The sequence below is a fragment of the Schistocerca nitens genome, chromosome 1 (assembly GCF_023898315.1).
Source record: "Schistocerca nitens isolate TAMUIC-IGC-003100 chromosome 1, iqSchNite1.1, whole genome shotgun sequence".
NCBI lineage: Eukaryota > Metazoa > Arthropoda > Insecta > Orthoptera > Acrididae > Schistocerca > Schistocerca nitens.
The window spans coordinates 211,423,172-211,442,514 of record NC_064614.1 but is presented as its reverse complement, the minus strand read 5'-3'; the positions used below and the strand labels follow the sequence as shown (position 1 = coordinate 211,442,514).

The 19,343-nt window shown below is 42.4% G+C and overlaps 1 protein-coding gene across 1 annotated transcript in view; it reads left to right on the top strand.

The window, feature by feature from the left end:
- The window catches only part of LOC126235131 (guanylate cyclase 32E), a 954,039-nt gene that overhangs the window by 772,710 nt on the left and 161,986 nt on the right, over nucleotides 1-19,343 (top strand). Inside the window, exons 14-15 of the mRNA XM_049943867.1 lie at nucleotides 4,818-4,889; nucleotides 8,668-8,839. Coding sequence (XP_049799824.1) covers nucleotides 4,818-4,889; nucleotides 8,668-8,839 — 244 coding nt within the window. The remainder of the gene's footprint in view (nucleotides 1-4,817; nucleotides 4,890-8,667; nucleotides 8,840-19,343) is intronic.

Genomic DNA, 19,343 nt, shown 5'->3' with positions numbered 1-19,343 from the left:
GAGGTCGGAAAACACATTTCACATCGTATTTCCGTAAAATACGACCGATCTTATTGGACGTGTTTCCTACGTAAGGCAAAAAGGCAGTAGACTTAGGTGTTGACTCAGAATTATCATCAATCACCCGATGTACAGTTGGTCGATAGCGCAACGCACGTTCAATCTGTCTATCACTATAGCCATTTTGACGAAATGTAACTTCAAGATGGGACAGCTCAGCTGGCAAAGTCTCAGCGTCAGAAACGACATGTGCCCTGTGTACCAAGGTACGAAGTACCCCTTCACGCTGAGCCGAATGGTGACAACTATTAGCTTGTAAGTACAAATCGGTGTGAGTACGTTTCCTGTAGACTGCATGTCCCAATGATCCATCATCCTTCCTCCTAACCAACACGTCGAGAAAGGGAAGGCAACCATCCTCTTCCACCTCCATCGTAAAACGAATGTTCGGGTGGATCGAGTTCAGATGTTCTAGAAAGATGGTGGAAGAGGATGGTTGCCTTCCCTTTCTCGACGTGTTGGTTAGGAGGAAGGATGATGGATCATTGGGACATGCAGTCTACAGGAAACGTACTCACACCGATTTGTACTTACAAGCTAATAGTTGTCACCATTCGGCTCAGCGTGAAGGGGTACTTCGTACCTTGGTACACAGGGCACATGTCGTTTCTGACGCTGAGACTTTGCCAGCTGAGCTGTCCCATCTTGAAGTTACATTTCGTCAAAATGGCTATAGTGATAGACAGATTGAACGTGCGTTGCGCTATCGACCAACTGTACATCGGGTGATTGATGATAATTCTGAGTCAACACCTAAGTCTACTGCCTTTTTGCCTTACGTAGGAAACACGTCCAATAAGATCGGTCGTATTTTACGGAAATACGATGTGAAATGTGTTTTCCGAACTCCATCTAAAATTAGAGCACTTTTGAGTTCCGTTAAGGATGATCTTGGATTGCGTAAGGCAGGTGTGTGTCGTATTCCCTGTAGCTGCGGTATGGCATATATTGGTCAAACTATCAGGACCGTGGAGGACAGATGTACTGAGCATAAACGGCACACACGATTACAGCAGCCAAATAGATCTGCTATTGCCGAACATTGCTTGGATACTGGTCACCCCATGTTATATAATAACACCGAGATATTGGCATGCACGTCCAGCTATTGGGACAGTGTCATTAAGGAGGCAGTTGAGATTAAACTAGCGAGCAACCTCGTTAACAGGGATGGAGGTTTCTGTTTAAACTCTGTTTGGAATCCGGCTCTCTCCCTTGTCAAAAAACAGAGGAACAGAGTCAATGCTGCCTCACCTGTGAATTCATAGTCTCACTATCGATAGCTCTGACTTTGGTCAACTTTGGTGGCACTAGTGTTCAGTGTGTGTGTTATCTTTCCTGCTTCTGTCGCAGAACCGAGGTATTAAATTTGCATGCACGCCGCCTGTCCGTTGCAGTTTGCCTTGAAAATGGCGGGGTGTTCTCCCGCCGAAATATCGGCGGTCGCTGAAAGTGTTACCTGGCTGAATTCCCGGAAGTTATTTGAAAGTTGTATACGCCAGGAGAAACTCAGGTCTCACACAGAGATTTGTGTGTCTTCCGAGTGAGATTTTCACCCAGAACCAAAGGTGGTGGCACATTAGATAGCACTCTGGATTGGCATTCGCATGGATTACAGCTCAACGCTCCGTGAAGTTAAGCATTAGGACTTTTCACTGTTTCTCCAAATCCATTAAGGCAAATGCCATGGTGATTCCTTCGAAAAAGGACGAGGACGATTTCACGCACCATTCTACCCCTATTCAGATTCTGTGGTCCGTCTTCGATGACTTCCTTCCAATTTCCTGCCACACTTGTCTGTTTCAATGGCACATGTCTGCTGCTTTCGGAAAATCAATGCCCATCGGCGTTTACAGCCTAAAAAGGTATGAAGTCATTCGTGAAAATTACAGAATATTGTCTTTCGTTGGTATCAGTTTCACACTACACGATTTTTGGGTACAGGACTAAATTTCATATTTTGGTGATAGAAAAGACGACTATTAATTTTGCAGTTTTTTTTTTATGTCGAGCGTTGTTGTTGAAGTCAGTGCTTCTAGGGGTAGGTGTCTGTCCTGAAACAGGAATAACCTCCGAAAATTGCCTTAAACTCTCAATGGCTTTCTATGAGGGGCAGTCTAAACCGTTACTGCCAGTATTAGTACATGGCCATTGAACGTAGATTCAAACACATATGAACAGTTTTGTTGTTGACTAACACTGTTGTTTGGCAACGTATTAAACTCTCTTTATTAAAACAATGGTGTGAGAAAACTGATGTCTCATCTGAATAGAAGAGTGGCAGTATGAAAGATGTTTGCTTCCTTCGTTAAAATCCAAATTTATGACTATATGTTGGTGTCCTCATTTAGCCATTCATCCATTATGACAGTATATGGAAAGGAATCTCTCATGGAGAGTACGTTAACTATCACAGAGTTGATATTATCTTCTTCTGTTAAATCTCCAGTGAGAAATGCGTCATAGCAGATTAACGAATATCCTCAATAGAAACAGTCATCATATTCTCGTGTTTTCTTCTTCCTCTCAAGAGCAAAAGCTCTAAATCCAACCATCAATGTCTAGCATCCTTTCTTACATTATTTACGTCCATGCCACCATTTTCTGAAAGTTCTCACGAAAAAAGTGTAGATTTGTCGGCATCTGGAAGCGCTGAGTAATGTCGGACACCAGTAGAAGTACTAAGTGTTAGCATTCCGTTGACCAGACGAACAACACTTGTCAGTAAGTTAACATTTGGTCGTATTCCCTCCTGAGCAAAATTTCTGCCCTGACATCTACAGTGAAAGTTCCAACTGAAAGACACGTTGTCAGACAACATGTTTACTTAGAATATGGAAGTGAATTGCCCCACAAGAGAAATGTTACGAAATTCAGTTAGTGAAATGTCAGCGAAATAGAGAATTTTTAAATAGGAATTGGATAAGAAAGTTGCCAGATGTGGATATTCTTTTGTAAGTGAATTTATGTCCTGTGAATTACTTGCCTGACAAACGAGATTTATTCAGTTTCCTTTCACTATGTAATCGAGTTTCTTTTGCATTTTCATGAGCAACTGGTCAAGTCAGGGAATCCGCTAAATCACCCAGAATTGCGTAATTTCTTGCTATTTATTTTTAAGAAGAAAGAGTCATTATTTTCTCCAGTGATATGGATTTTATACCTTTCTATAGAACGAAAAATTAATTTTTTGTCTCATTTCATTTGCCCTTTTATGTAGTATCACCCTCGGTTTTAGTTTCCAGTGAACAATTACTTATAATTCAAGATACAACAACAATTCCTTCTTCAATCATCTCTCCCTCTCATCCTCCCACCCTCCCTGCACCCTCACCACTCTCTCTGTCTCTCTCTCTCTCTCTCTCTCTCTCTCTCTCTCTCTCTCTCTTTACGTCTTATTTGGGCTGCGAAGAGTACTGAATTGCCCCCGAAAAAAGTTTCAATCGTTACACCTTATATTTACCATAAATAAACTCTTCAGAAAGGAGAAGATGACATTAAGCATAAAAAGCCAACGCTGAAACTGTTTTTATTTGTTGCCCATATTATCACCAGTAGAGCAAATTGACTGAGTTTTGCTTGCAGACGGACAATAATATATTAACCTGCCAGAATAGCGATGAATACGTTTCTGCATCATATGATCACTAAGTCGGATTTGACTACTTTTACCCGTTTTTTTTTCTCGCTGGTATATTGTAAATAGTTCACTCACCTGAGATAATGATTTAATATTGACTGAATCAGTTGTATCACTGAATGAATGTCGTCAAAGTGATTACGATCAGTACACGTCATCACGACGAGAGAAAATATGACCAGATCGTTTCTTATAAAGTACACTCATATTCTTATTTTTAAAGCTTCAATAAATAATAAATGATTGTCTTCTCTTTTTATAATGACTTTAATGGAATATTTTTTGAAACATATGACAGATTAACAAAAGATTATTTATGAAAGTTTCCTCAGAGCAACATCGCTTATCAAAGTAATCCTTCAGACACAAAAAGAACGGTTTTCTTTACTTAACAGATGTTTTGCTGGTTGCAAAGAAAAAAAATGTGGTGTAATCCACGAGGCGATATTTTAAGAACAAAATTTTTTAAGAATTTCGTGCAGAACAAGTTTATAAATGCATTTGATATGTGTAGAAGTTTGAACGAGAGTTGAAGCGTTATCGATTAGTTATATATATTTCTAAACGTATTGATGACTTGTTCTGTAACAATGTACAGCATGCTCAAAGAGTTTCATCCATGTTAGTAGCAACACATGCTTTTTATATTATGATGATAGGTTCCAATTTAATTGTCTAGCTGTTTGTTATTGCCAAAAAGAATGTTCAGTATCACACTTCCGAAATAGCCAACCTCTTATTTATATTACAGGTGTGAACCACAGTGCCACTGAGAGTGCTTTTGGCATGAATTGTAGACTTTGTGACAGAATATGAGCAGAAATGGATGTGCACAGTACTCGTAAATAAAGCAGGTAGCTGATCATATTAGCGATTTTTTCTTAAAGGGGAAAATATTTATGTTCGTTACACTCGTGCCTGGTGCATTGCCCAGGTAGCAACATTGCAACAAAATGTAATGGAGAATACTGCAGTATCAGTGTTGATTTCATAGCCAGATACGTGTGAAAACTGGATATGCATCCTTCTTTTCATCGGTTATAAGTTTGTAACATGTATTTCTACTGTAAGAAAAGTGCACCTCGGATTTCAGTAATTTACAATTTTTACTTTTCAGGATATCCTTGAAAATGAAGATGTGAAACTGGATAACATGTTCATTGCCTCGCTTGTCGGAGATATTATTAGGGTATGTACCCATTTGATCTTTAATGGAAAAATAATTTTATGCAACCTATATTTTTATCAATCTGTCGAAGCTTTCAGTTTGAAAATAATACTCGAAACGACAGGAATATATGTGAAATTGCAAGTACCAGCAACTATTTCACAATGATACCTAAGTGTTACCATCCAATTTTTGCAGTAGTGTACCTATTCCACGTTACTAGTGTTGATCTCGCAGAATCAAAGTCGTTTACTACAATACACCCGCATCTTAGTGTCCAACAGATGTCCACGATAAAGTGTTATCTGACGATAACTGCACAAACTAATAATCAGCAATGGATATGATTAAGGCTACCAGAGGATACGAATAATGGCTCATTTAATTGATAGAACAACAAGAGGGGCGGTTCAGTAAGTAATGCAACACTTTTTTTGTCGAAATCAGATTGGTTTTATTCAGGATTCCAGTACGCTTTGCCGCGCGGGATTAGCCGAGCGGTCTTAGGCGCTGCAGTCGTGGACTTTACGGTTGGTCCCGGCGGAGGTTCGAGTCCTCCCTCGAGCATGGGTGTGTGTGTTTGTTCTTAGGATAATTTACGTTAACTAGTGTGTAAGCTTAGGGACTGATGACGTTAGCAGTTAAGTCCCACAAGATTTCACATGCATTTTGAACAATACACTAAGTTACTATGTACTACGTACTTATTACTAAGCAATAATGAACCAAACGTCATGACCACTGCCGACCGAGAGATTGAATGCTGACTGAAGACCTTACGGGTATGTTATGCAGTAAGGGAATTGCATAACTGAAGCAGAGAGGAACGGTAAGTCATTCTAGCGACAACAAAACGTAATTTGAGAAGTCCACTGACATCATCAACGTCGACAAAGGAAAGATTGTTATGGCCCGGCCCCTTCAAAATGGCTGTAAGCACTATGGGACTTAACATCTGAGGTCATCAGTAACTAACGTAAGGACAACATACACATCCATGCCCGAGACAGGATTCGAACCTGCGACCGTAGCAGCAGCGCGGTTCCAAACTGAAGCGCCTAGGACCGATCGGCCACAGTGGCCGGCCCCGGCCCCTTGGAACGAGCTTCTCGGAAACGGCGAAGTTGGTCAGCTGTTCGCGTCTTACTGTCGTGAAAGTCTATGGAAAGTGGTTTCAGGGCGGTGAAGTTACGTGTAGGCGACAAATTTTGGACGTCCATAGCTCAGCACAGAAAGTGGCGTTTGTAGGATTGTACACTCTGTAAAGCAGAATAGCCGGCGATCAGGGGCAGATCTGGCGATAGAGTTCAATACTCCTGCAGCCGCAAGAGTTTCGGAGCAACCAAGTAAGAGCACATTGTTGAACATGTGGCTCCACAGCACAGGACACCTACACATTCCTATGGCGACCAAACGACGATTGCAATGGACACAAGATCATCGCGACTGCACCGTGGATCAGTAGAAACGTGTCGCTTGGTTGGATGAATCGCGTTTCCTGTTACCTTAGGGCGATGGTCAAGACCTGATACAGGGTCGTCTGGGCGAAAATCTGCTCGGAACATGCACCACGCCACTGACACAGGCCGCTCAGGGCAGTCTTATGTTGTTCTGGGCCATTCACCTGGGCTTGCATGGGACCTGCGGTTGTAAACAAAGGCGCCATGGCAGCTGTGGACTACACTAATATTAACTGCGGTCCACTTACACCCCTTTATGCTTGATGTTTTCCCCGACAACTGTGGTACCTACTGGAGGGGTAGCTTTCTCTGTCACAAGGCACATGCTTCAGTGGTTTGAGGAACACAATAGTGAACTCAGATTGATTTGTCACCAAATTCGCCTGATCTGAACGCAATTCAAAGCCTCTGGGTCCCTGTTGGGGCCAGCTCTGCAGTCACTAACCATTGCCACTTAATTTACAGGATTAAGTGACCTGTGCGCAGTCGTCTGGTACCACGTACTCCCGGAAACCTACCAAGGTGGATCAACACAAAATAACCAGCTGGTCATAATGTCTTGACGCTTCAGTGTATACTGCTTGTCGGCATCACAGCGGAAAGCAGGGTGGGCAAGGCACATGATATCAGTGTATTCAATGACAGCCTAATTGCGAAAGCCCATCACGTGAGACACGGCATCTCCGAGGCCGTGTCGGCACAGAGATTTTCACGCACTTCCGTGTCAGTTGTGTGCAGTGAGTTCTTCGGCTGTGTTACAACCACTACCCCCAGACTAAAGTGTCGTGGGCAACTGCACATTGATGACAGGTGTCTCCTTCCGAGTATCGCGGATGATAACAACAGGTAATCGGGCCTCAGTACAACAAATCTCTGGTTGAAGCTTCCTGGCAGATTAAAATTGTGCGCCGGAACGATGCTCGAACTCGGGACCTTTGCCTTTCGCGGGCAAGTGCTCTCATATCAACGCACACTCCGTTGCAGAGTGAAAATTTCATTCTGGAAACATCCTCCAGGCTGTGGCTAAGCCTTGTCTCCGTAACATCCTATCTTCCAGGAGTACTAATGCTGCATGGTTGACAGGAGCGCTTCTTTGAAGTTTGGAAGGTAGGAGACGAGGTACTGAAAGAATTGAAGCTGTGAGGACGGGTTGTGATTCGTGCTTGGGTAGCTCCGTCGATGGAGCACTTACCCGCGAAAGGCAAAGGTCCCGCGTTCGAGCCTCAGTCCGGCACACAGTTTTAATCTACCAGAAAGTTTCATATCAGCGCACACCCCGCTGCAGACTAAAAATTTCATTCTGGAAATGTCTGGTTAGTTGTATACAGTAACACAAACGATTAGTCATACCATCCGCAATGACCCCCTCACTATGCGGTACCAAACCTGACACCATACTGTCTACATGTGCTCTCGTCACACGCCACAGCACACAGAGAAAGGGACGGACGCAGGAAGGTCGCTATTGGGTCCATGTAGCATGGAAAAAGATCGTTGATGGCAGGGAACGAGAAAGCATGAAAACGCACTAGTCGCTATATCTCACTCGCTAACAGAGCACCGTTCGAGGAATAGGTCAACCAACAATGCAGAGTGTCTTCATGGAACTGAGTAGGCCTCTTTGTCATATCTCTGACTGGGGGAAGATACCTGAACATAATGTTCGACCGCGTTCGTACGTTGTTCGCCTTCAATCCAGCACCCAGACGACAATCAACCCCCTTAATCCCCATATTTAAAAAAAAAAAACTGGTGGAATTAAAGCTGTAAGGACGGGTCGTGAGTCGTGCTTGGGAACTCAGTTGGTAGAGCACTTGCCCGCGAAATGCCAAGGTCCCGAGTTCGAGTCTCGGTCGGGCACACAGTTTTAACCTGCCAGGAAGTTTCATATCAGCGCACACTCCGCTGCAGAGTGAAAATCTCATTCTGAATCCACATATTTGCCAAAATGGATTCTTGTATAGCTGCCAGTTCTCTCAGGTCATCCCTGTCGGTGAGATATATGACACCGTCGATCGAGATGTCCATTCGACGAGTCATCAGCAGTATCATTAGCGCAAAATTATGTATTAGGTAAAAGCAGATAGATGTCTTTACTCCAGAAACGCATGAGTACAGGATGTTCAATATTATTTTGTACCCACCTGTACGATAGAGATACGTTTATAAACGGCATCACAGAACCATGTGACGTTTTGGAAGTACGCCATTTTAAATTATTATTTGTGCTGAGATGCCTTCTTCTTGGAAATATGGAGACATGTTAACTTACAAGATACTCTATCAACTCTTACGTTGTGATTGAATCGCAAAGTAACTTTGGTGCACACTGTGTGCAGGGCATGCTGTACCTGCACGAGTCGGCGATCCGCGTGCACGGCAACCTCAAGACGTCCAACTGCCTGGTCGACTCCCGCTGGGTGCTCAAACTGGCCGACTTCGGCCTGCACGAGTTCAAGGCGGGCCAGGAGGAACAGACGGATGCGGCCACCGTCTCTCGAAGGTGCGAAGGTAGGCCCAGCCACCAGTAGTCCTCCTCACTGTTCCGACAGCCTCGTCGCACGCACTTGTCCATTAGGTGCGGTTATCAAGCGGAATTTGAGGGGTGAATGGGTTATTAGCTAACTCAAAAATCTTGTGTAAATCTAGAGGAACAAAGGCCTTGCTTATCTTCCTTCATTTCTCTATGTTTGCAAAATACCTGTCGCAGCTCAAATAGCTATGCCGCTTAGCCAAAAACCTGTACGTCATATGTAGAGTTGTAAAACTGTCATACGCCACTGTAGAACATTATAAGTAAGCATAGACAATGGACGTTTTCCTTTTAGCTTTGGACAGTTAAGATCATGCCTGCAATACCTCTATGTTAGCTGTGCTGCATACCTGTCAGGCGTTTCTTTATGTATGCGATCAGTGTCTTCCCCTGAAAACTGGAAGCGGTAAACGGTGTAGAAACTGAGTGAGGGTATAGAATGGGCTGGGTAATCTACGAAACATTTTTGTTCTACATAATGTTCTCACCTGCTAGTTAAAAGTAAGCAGTGTTTGTAGCAAAGCTGAAACTGTCACTGTCTAATTCAGGTTCTACTCGACATTTTTTTATTAGTAACGAGTAACAGATGGGTATTATAATAAAAATAAGGAAAAAATTCAGATTTCTCATATAGCTCTAGAAAACTAAGTTTCCTCAACAATAAGGTAAAAATTAAATAAAACGTAAAAAAATGTATCAAACATCGCTTCAATACCTTGTCGAATTTACATAAAACAAGTTTCTGTTGCTCAACCTCCACATTTATCAATAATAACACAAAATCCTTGCCACTGACCGCGATGAAGAATATTCTATTGAGTGAAAAATAACAACACTAATTGTATGTATATCTTTTATGTTTTGCATGTGAACAGTACTTCAACCAAAAGTAATTGCTTTGGTTACATAAAAGCGCAGAGCTTACCCGATCAACTAATTTTTATTTCTCTGAAAATACAACGTATATTCTGTAAGGCTAAGAAATACATAATGAACTAACACTCACTGATGTATGCTTTCATCATGTGAAAAAAAGAACAACCTAAGAGAATCCTTTGGCTCCGAGTTTCTCTCTTACATATTGATTTATGTTCCTTTCCCTACCAACACCATCAATATTACCGGTAATCCTACCATCTATAACGCCATTCATGTAGTATACCAAACCTAATCGTAGAATGCAACTATCCCTGGCTAAATAGAGGAATCCTTGAGGCTTGACACATTTAACTCCAGAGGAAGGGACTGCTTGGCTTGACACAAAAACATAGTGCCATCTATTACAGAATGTTTGAAACATTTTTTCATGGAACATGGAACAAGTCTAGGGACATGCAACAGATACCAAGAACACAATATCACTAAAAACACGGTTTGTGAAAGAATGGACATAGAACGTACTCTATTTTCACTCTGAAGTTGTAAAATACGGAGACTGTGGGTATCACATTGGAATATAAATTTGCATCACAAGAATTAATTCATTACATTCAGAAGTGCATTTACACTAGCAAATCCACAACGTTAATCTATCTAAAGCTAGTAGGGCATATAAAAGCTGTCGGACGTAACACAGGAACAGATGATTCAATAATTTGAACGGGGATATGCAGTAGAACAAAAGACTTTAAGTGGCGTATGAGGGGTCGATGAACCACCCTTCCAGGAGGAGGTAGATAAATTTGAAAAACTGTCGGTCATTTAATGCCTTAAAATTGACCAGAAACACTGCAAAAATGGTTGTAGTCGTCATGGGAGCCACATAAACTGTTGGTACAAAAGTAGAATTTACAAGTGGAAGGAAGACTGCTGACACAACATGAAACTTTCATTTCTTTCTGAGTCATCGGCGATGTGGGATTTTCGAAATACTAAACACTTGACGTTACAGTTCAGAGAATGATGTGCGATCTACCTTATCTACTGTAACCAAGAGACAGCAAAGAAAGCAGGAAACTAAGAAATGCTTTGTTATCAAGAAAAATGTCGAGGGGGAAAAGTGTGGAGGAGGGAAGCAAACGTTATAGTACGGTTTGTAAATGACATACATCTTGCTCTTCATGAAACCCATGCACTGTGGAATTCAAAGGAGAGTCTGGTAAGAACAGACACTGATTAAGAATAAATGGAACATGAATAGTACAAAAACATAAAATTATTACTCATCTATATTTAGGAAGGTAGTAGAAAGAAGACAGTTTCCTTCGTAAAAACAGCCATAATTGCATCTGAGAGTACGAGGTGTGGCTAGAAAAAAACCGGACTAGTACTGGTGAAACAATAAAACGAATGCAATAAGACTGAAAGTCGCGTGGTCTGTCACGTGACTCTCGCTCCGCCTACTGCTCGAGTTTCATCTGCCTCCTGCACTCAGTCTGCCCGTGGCGTCTGTTTTAAGTAGTTGACGTTTTGTCTGTGCGTCGGAAAATGTTGAGTGTACAGAAAGAACAGCGTGTTAACATCAAATTTTGTTTCAAACTAGGAAAATCTGCAAGTGAAACGTTTGTAATGTTACAACAAGTGTACGGCGATGATTGTTTACCGCGAACACAAGTGTTTGAGTGGTTTAAACGATTTAAAGATGGCCGCGAAGACACCAGTGATGACACTCGCACTGGCAGACCACTGTCAGCAAAAACTGACATCAAAGGGATTGTGCACATTGATTGGGTACCAGAGGGACAAACAGTGAATCAGCATTACTACATTAGCGTCCTGGCTACCCTACGTGAGCGAGTACGGAGAAAACGGAACGATTTGTGGAGAAAAAAGTCATGGATCCTTCACCAAGACAATGCCCCAGCTCACAGTGCGTTGTCAGTGAAGACGTTTTTGGCAAAACACAACATTCCCATCTTAGATCATCCACCATACTCACTTGATTTGGCCCCCTGTGACTTTTTTCTTTTCCCTAAAGTCAAGTCAGCTTTGAAAGGAACTAGATTTGAGACTGTTGAAGCAGTAAAAGAAAAAGCGACGGAAGTAATGTATGGACTTACCGAAAATGATCTGCAGCATTGCTATGAACAGTGGAAAATTCGTATGGAGCAGTGTAGAGACCGAGGAGGAGAGTACATTGAAGTAGATAACATGAAATTGTAAATAATTGTAAATAAATGTTTTTTCCAGCACCAGTCCGGTTTTTTTCTTGAATAATCCGTAGTAAAACGGTAGTAGATCTCCTAAAAGACTTCATGTCAAAGATGATAAACTGTGTCCCAGCAACGTAACATTCATGTCCGACAGCTTCGGAGCATTGTATTATTGTGGGTCATTAATATGTGTAACCGTGAAATAGATCTGTTGTTCCACACGTGACGATTGCTGGCGCAATGACACCCACCTCCTATTCGAGTAGATAAGCGTTAAAATTTCCTTGAAACTATCCTTACTTTTGTTTTTGTTAGTTTTGCCTGCATCACAAAAATGGTAGTCACTCAACAAACGACGGCCACATTATTGCCTTTTTTCCATTAACATTGAAATACATCCCACCCGAGTGCAAGGTCTGTAGCGAAAATAAGTGGAACCCCCTGCGGCGGCGCGGCTCATTCCGTCCCTTTACAACGAACCTGCACCTACCTATGAACATTCTCTCAGCAGATCATCAGTAGGAAAGCCGAGTGAAACCTACTGTACTTCGACGTGAACCAGGCTGCAATTTAAGTCACTAGTCTACGTTTCGGGAGAAACACGAAATGAAAGTTTGGAAATTTTGTCCTCAGATAATATATTCCGAAACTTAGGTGAACAAGTATCACTGCCAAGCCCGTGCTAGTCTTAACACAGACACTCACAATCCCTTTCACTCACGTTAGCAAATGTATGGTGTAACATTTCCCAAAAACGTAACAGCTACAAAAATAATGATTGTTTTTGATTGATGATGCTCGCCAAATATTAAGTCTGTCGGTACCAAATACAGTCACAGTTCTTTAGCCACCGACCTGCTCAATACGCCATGCGGAATATATGTCTTTTCTCGTCACAAAATTCACTTAAAAATTCGTAAATTTCTACCCACACATCGGAATAATTACGTCGTCACTTTCCAACACTTTTGATGTATGAAACACTGCTGGATCCGGCAACTTATCGTTTCCTTCGGAACTACTACTACACATGTCCGATCTGTTTCATGCCTAGGCTTCAACTCTTCCCTAGAATACTCTGTCTTCTCTACCAGCAGAGAAAGGCGCGCGAAGAATATTGCTTTACCATTGGTCACTTTACTCAACAGCCAATAGCAAAACAACACTCTCCCGAGTCAGTCCGCGCTTTTCATCAATAACCAATCGCAAAATAGTAAACTTAACGACTGCACTTTTTACCGACGTAATTATCTAAAATGCTGAAGTTTTGTTTATGCATAAAGTTATTTACTGTTGTTATTTATACCTGAATCAACATTCTCTTTACCATAAACTTACTTTACAAATTTATTCTACAAAAATCCCCTTTGTTCATATCCATATTTCTTCGAAATGTTCCCCCACTAAATCGTACTGCACAATAGTGATGGGGAGCTCGTGAATGAGTCGTTTAAATGAACGCTTCACTCCAGTGAAGTGTGAACTAACCACTCAATTTCAATGAACTGGTACTGCAAACTCTTCACAGATAACACACTCCACACTTTCTTCAAGTTCACTCACTCTCTTCCCTTCTCCCTCATCCTATTACATCGGCGTTACGTCACTCATTCTCCCTTCACTTCAGTCCCCCCTCTACTGCCTATCGACGAATCGCGCGGTGTTTGTGGGAAACTATAGGTTTGCGAGGGGTTGGGGAGGTGAGGGGCGATGGGAAGGCAGCGTCAGCTGCTTCCTGCAGTGCTGACAAAAGACATCACTACCCGTGACTATTTGTGCAGTTCAGTTATACTTCGCGTCTACCGGTAGCCTACCGTTGGCAGCGCTTTCGGACAAAGTAATATTACAGATACAAACGAAGAGGCTGGCTGTGTGAGCACGCACAGCCAACATGAAAATAAAAGTTTTGTTAATAACACTGAAAGAGGGATTTTACCTGAAATCGTACCAATTACTACAGGTGACAGTTTACGTTTTGAATTTGGAGGGTTATATTATTCTCAACAAAATAAAATCTACAGGAAAACTTCTGAATAATTACTTAACGTAGATATATAGACTTTGTGACAGTGGTAAACATACTCACTCTATTTTGGATTAAATTTTAAAAGGAACATGAAATTGGACTGCATTTTGTTGGTAGCCCTAGTTTTTCAGTCCATGAATACAACAAATAATGTTTCATTTGGCTGATAAAGAGTTTTTTGGGCGTTTCATGAGAAAATGTCGAGCAAGATTAAATGTAATACCTTCTTTATATGTGACGGGCTTCTCTGTTTATCTTTCCTTTGTCCCCTTCGACCACGCTCTATTTAAGTTAGCTCAGACGCTGTAAGAGCGTTACTGCATAGTTGGCAATCTGTTGGTAAAATTATGAAGTATTACGAACCTTTGTTGTACGAGCGAGGCGAAGCGAGCGTAGCCGCGGCTGAGCGGCGAACTGGGCAACTTCGCCAGGCTTCTGTACTTCATGAATGAACTACTTCATTTGAACGCTTCACGGCAAAGAGTGAAATGAATGAAGTAGTTCACGGGAATCAACGAGTTCGACCCATCTCTACTGCACAACTCGTTAAACAATTATCTTCATATTAACATTAAACCACACTCACGCATCATTCATACTGCTAAAACATATTTGTAACATTTTACATACACAAAGAGACATAATAACACTTTATGAAAATACTAGAACAGTTTATGAAAAAATTTCAATTACATTAGTGCAGTCTAGTGGGCAGGATCGAAACTAAAGTCACAGTCCCCCTATCCAATACTGTCCTCTATCGGCTGATACATAAACTACGTGCGCGTCCAGTCTCGCGTCACCATCTGTCACTATCCTGCTCTGAGACACATTTCCAACTTAACCACCTCCAAGGCAGGATCGTTATATGGCGCTACGCCTCACTCCGTACACGAAAATAATTCTCTCTCTTGCACACTGCGAGCTTACCACCCTCCTCACAGTTCGTAGGGTCTCATTTCGTTTACCGCGCTACTCGCTAAAGCCGCCAAAGTTTCGGCGAAACTATGTTAATTGCGAAACTTAATCTCGACATCAGTACTAGAAATTTCATTACTTTTTCGTTTTCGAGCTGTAGAGGGATTCAATTTAGTTTCACATGCATCTGTTAACACGTTACTTGCGCGCGAAACTGCTAATAGACCACAGGATCTCTGGGAGGGGAGAGAACCGTTCCACTTCCAGCTGAGTTCTGGCGCAGTTGAAAGGAGGGCCGGGACCAAACTTTGTTATGTACTAGATGGGTCGCTTGATAGCAACTCCAGAAACCGGCTTCAGTTCGCCGCGTTCTGGGTTGGCTTCATTACCTGTAGTACAGCACACACTGCGGGGGGAGCTCGGCTAGAGCAGAAGCGGCGTCCGACACAATTAACTGGCGAACTCATCTCATTCCTTTCCGTCTGCCCACAAATTTATATTTACATATTAAGTAACAGTTGGAATTACATCTGAATTTTGAAACTTCGAAGTATTTGATGCATCCTTCGGTAAGTCTCATTTTCGTATACTGACCTTCAAGCACGCGAGAGAAATTTTAAATAGAGTACGATTACCCTGCAGTTAGACGACGTCTACATCTACATCTACATCCATGCTCCGCAAGCCACCTGACGGTGTGTGGCGGAGGGCACCTTGAGTACCTCTATCGGTTCTCCCTTCTATTCCAGTCTCGTATTGTTCGTGGAAAGAAGGATTGTCGGTATGCTTCTGTATGGGCTCTAATCTCTCTAATTTTATCCTCATGGTCTCTTCGCGAGATATACGTAGGAGGGAACAATATACTGCCTGACTCTTCGGTGAAGGTATGTTCTCGAAACTTCAACAAAAGCCCGTACCGAGCTACTGAGCGTCTCTCCTGCAGAGTCTTCCACTGGAGTTCATCTGTCATCTCCGTAACACTTTCGCGATTACTAAATGATCCTGTAACGAAGCCCGCTGCTCTCCGTCGGATCTTCTCTATCTCTTCTATCAACCCTATCTGGTACGGATCCCACGCCGCTGAGCAGTATTCAAGCAGGGGGCCAACAAGCGTACTGTAACTTACTTCCTTTGTTTTCGGATTGCATTTCCTTAGGATTCTTCCAATGAATCTCAGTCTGGCATCTGCGATCAACTTTATATGATCATTCCATTTTAAATCACTCCTAATGCGTACTCCCAGATAATTAATGGAATTAACTGCTTCCAGTTGCTGACCTGCTATATAGCAGCTAAATGATAAGGGATCTATCTTTCTATGTATTCGCAGCACATTACACTCGTCTACACTGAGATTCAATTGCCATTCCCTGCACCATGCGTCAATTCGCTGCAGATCCTCCTGCATTTCAGTACAATTTTCCATTGTTACAACCTCTCGATATACCACAGCATCATCCGCAAAAAGCCTCAGTGAACTTCCGATGTCATCCACAAGGTCATTTGTGTATATTGTGAATAGCAACGGTCCTACGACACTCCCATGAGGCACACCTGAAATCACTCTTACTTCGGAAGACTTCTCTCCATTGAGAATGACATGCTGCGTTCTGTTATCTAGGAACTCTTCAATCCAATTACGCAGTTGGTCTGATAGTCCATATGCTCTTACTTTGTTCATTAAACGACTGTTGGGAACTGTATCGAACGCCTTGCGGATGTAAAGAAACACGGCATCTACCTGGGAAGCCGTGTCTATGGCCCTCTGAGTCTCGTGGACGAATAGCGCGAGCTGGGTTTCACACGACCGTCTTTTTCGAAACCCATGCTGATTCCTACAGAGCAGATTTCCAGTCTCCAGAAAAGTCATTATACTCGAACATAATACGTGTTCCAAAATTCTACAACTGATCGACGTCGTGTGCGATAGGCTTTCGTGACTTCCCACGACTGTCACAAAATATAACTGGTTTCATACCTGAACGGAATTTGAAATGAAGTCCTTCCTTTGCTGTCTGTTCCAAGAAACTAATATTCTGTCGCACTGGCATTTCAGTTTAGTCACTAATCGTTTATGCACCACGATTATAGGTATAGGATGTCAAGTCAAACATGGTTCCGACGTCTGCTTTCCAAACTTATTTGATTTGGCTACCATTTTCGGCGTTTTACTAAGCCATCTTCAGGCCCCTGACCGACGTGTAGGAAGATTTCACCTCGCTTCTGGTCAAAACAGTAGCCAGCAATACTAGCAATACTTGTAAAAAGACTCTATCTATATCGTTTCTTTCTTGTCATCCTTCCTCTCACTGGTTTGATTCCTGTTCCATGCCAACCTCTTCATCTTCACCCTACGTCTTAAATTATTTGCTGGGTTTATCCCAGTCTCTGCTTTCCTCTTCAGTTTTTAACCTCTAAAGTTCCCTCTGGTAGAATAGAAGTTATTCCATGATGTCTTAACAGATGTCTTATCATCAAAAAAATGGCTCTGAGCACTATGGGACGCAACTGCTGAGGTCGCAAGTCCCTAGAACTTAGAACTACTTAAACATAACTAGCCTAAGGACATCACACACATCCATGCCCGAGGCAGGATTCGAACCTGCGACCGTAGCGGTCGCGCAGTTCCCGACTGTAGCGCCTAGAACCGCTCGGCCACTCCGGCCAGCTGTCTTACCATCCTTTCCCTTCTACCTGTCAGTATTTTCCATATATTCCTTTCCTGGCTACTTAGGAGAACCTTCTCATTTTGTACCTTATTAATCTACCTAATTTTCAACATTCTTCTGTAGCACCACATCTCAAACACTTCGATTCTCTCCTTTTCCGATTTTCCCGCAGTCCATGTTTCACTACCATACAATGCTGTATTCCAAACATACATTCACAGAAATTAGTTCTATGTTTCATACCGGTGGCTGGTTTCGAAACCGTGTGCGAGGGCGTTTTGTTTGATAACCGAAGACGTTACCCCTAGACCATGGGTACATGATTCCAAATTGGTGAAGCACCTAAACACAGATTTTATATATATTTTCTAGATGAAATTAATCTAGAATATGAGAGGTCTGTTACAGAGGGTCATAATAGGCATGTTTCACATAGCGACCCATGTCCACATCCCAAAGTGTAAGGCGCTAGGCGTCGTTGAACACACCATCTGGGACCTCCCTTCATGGTAGCAGGTCTGTTGAGTAACATTTTCAATTCATCTGTGGTACGAAGGTACTCGAGTAATCGGGGAGAAGTTTTATTACCTTTATTTGAGAACAGTTACAGAAAGAGCTCAAAATTACGCACTCCTTCTTGAATGCACTCCATACTGTCACACTCCTTCAAACACTGCTAGGAAAATATAAATTGCATCGGAGGCCGCCATAATGCGAGCTATCAGCTCTTCATCAGTCTTAATGGGTATTTCACAGAGTCTTAATGGGTATTTCACAGACAACGAATTTCGGGTGGCCCTAGAAGAAAAAATTCAATGTGTCTCAAGTCGAGGGAACGTGCAGGTCATGCTACCAGCCCACTGAGTCCTGTCCAATTCTCACCAAAGGTTTCATCCAAATGCATTCGCACCGAATGCGCAAAGTGTGCAGTTGCACCATCGTGTTATACCACATTCGCTGTCGCACGTTGAATGGAATATGTTCCAAACCTTTGCAAGAGCTGCTCGTAAAAAAATTAAATATCTGTTTGCCATCAGTCGCCGGGGGAAAATTGTATGGACCGACCAGATTATCGACTACCAACCCAGCCCAAATGGTAACAGCGAAGCAACCTTGGTGCCAACGAACAAGGGCGGTGTACGGGTTTTCCCGTGCCCACACGTGTTGATTGTTGCTGTTTGTGAGGTAACGGACGAGTAGTGGCGCCCTGAAAATATTCTAAGTTCGGAGTTGGCGTGGCCGAGCTGGGACCTCTCGGCGCGTCATGGCCCAGCAACAACCACGTGGTGTCAAATGTTAGCTTAGCAACCACGCGATGCCACACAATGGCCAGACCACGTGGCTGGGAATTCCTTGGTGACGCTGTGTCCATGAAAGGACTTGTCCACCGGGAGTGCCAAAGATGGCGGACTTCATGAAACTTCAATGGCAGACATTTCACAGTTCGTATGGAAATTAATAGTAGCCAGATGAATCATGATACCTCAAAAAGAAACATGTACATTACCATTATTTGCATGACGATTCAGATGGCGTAATCAGATTTTCAATATCTTTATTAGTTTAAAGTTTATTTTCTGACTGTAAATTATACAAGTAACAACCAACAGCGAATTTACAAAATCTAAACGGTTCATCCGATTTCGTCGATCGACGTGTCTATAGAAAGGTATCAATCTAAACGTAAATTGGTACGAATTACAGGCATATAACTTGAATAGTATATGAGTTATTGGAGGTCAAAGTGGCCGATTATTACTAATCACATCAGGCCATA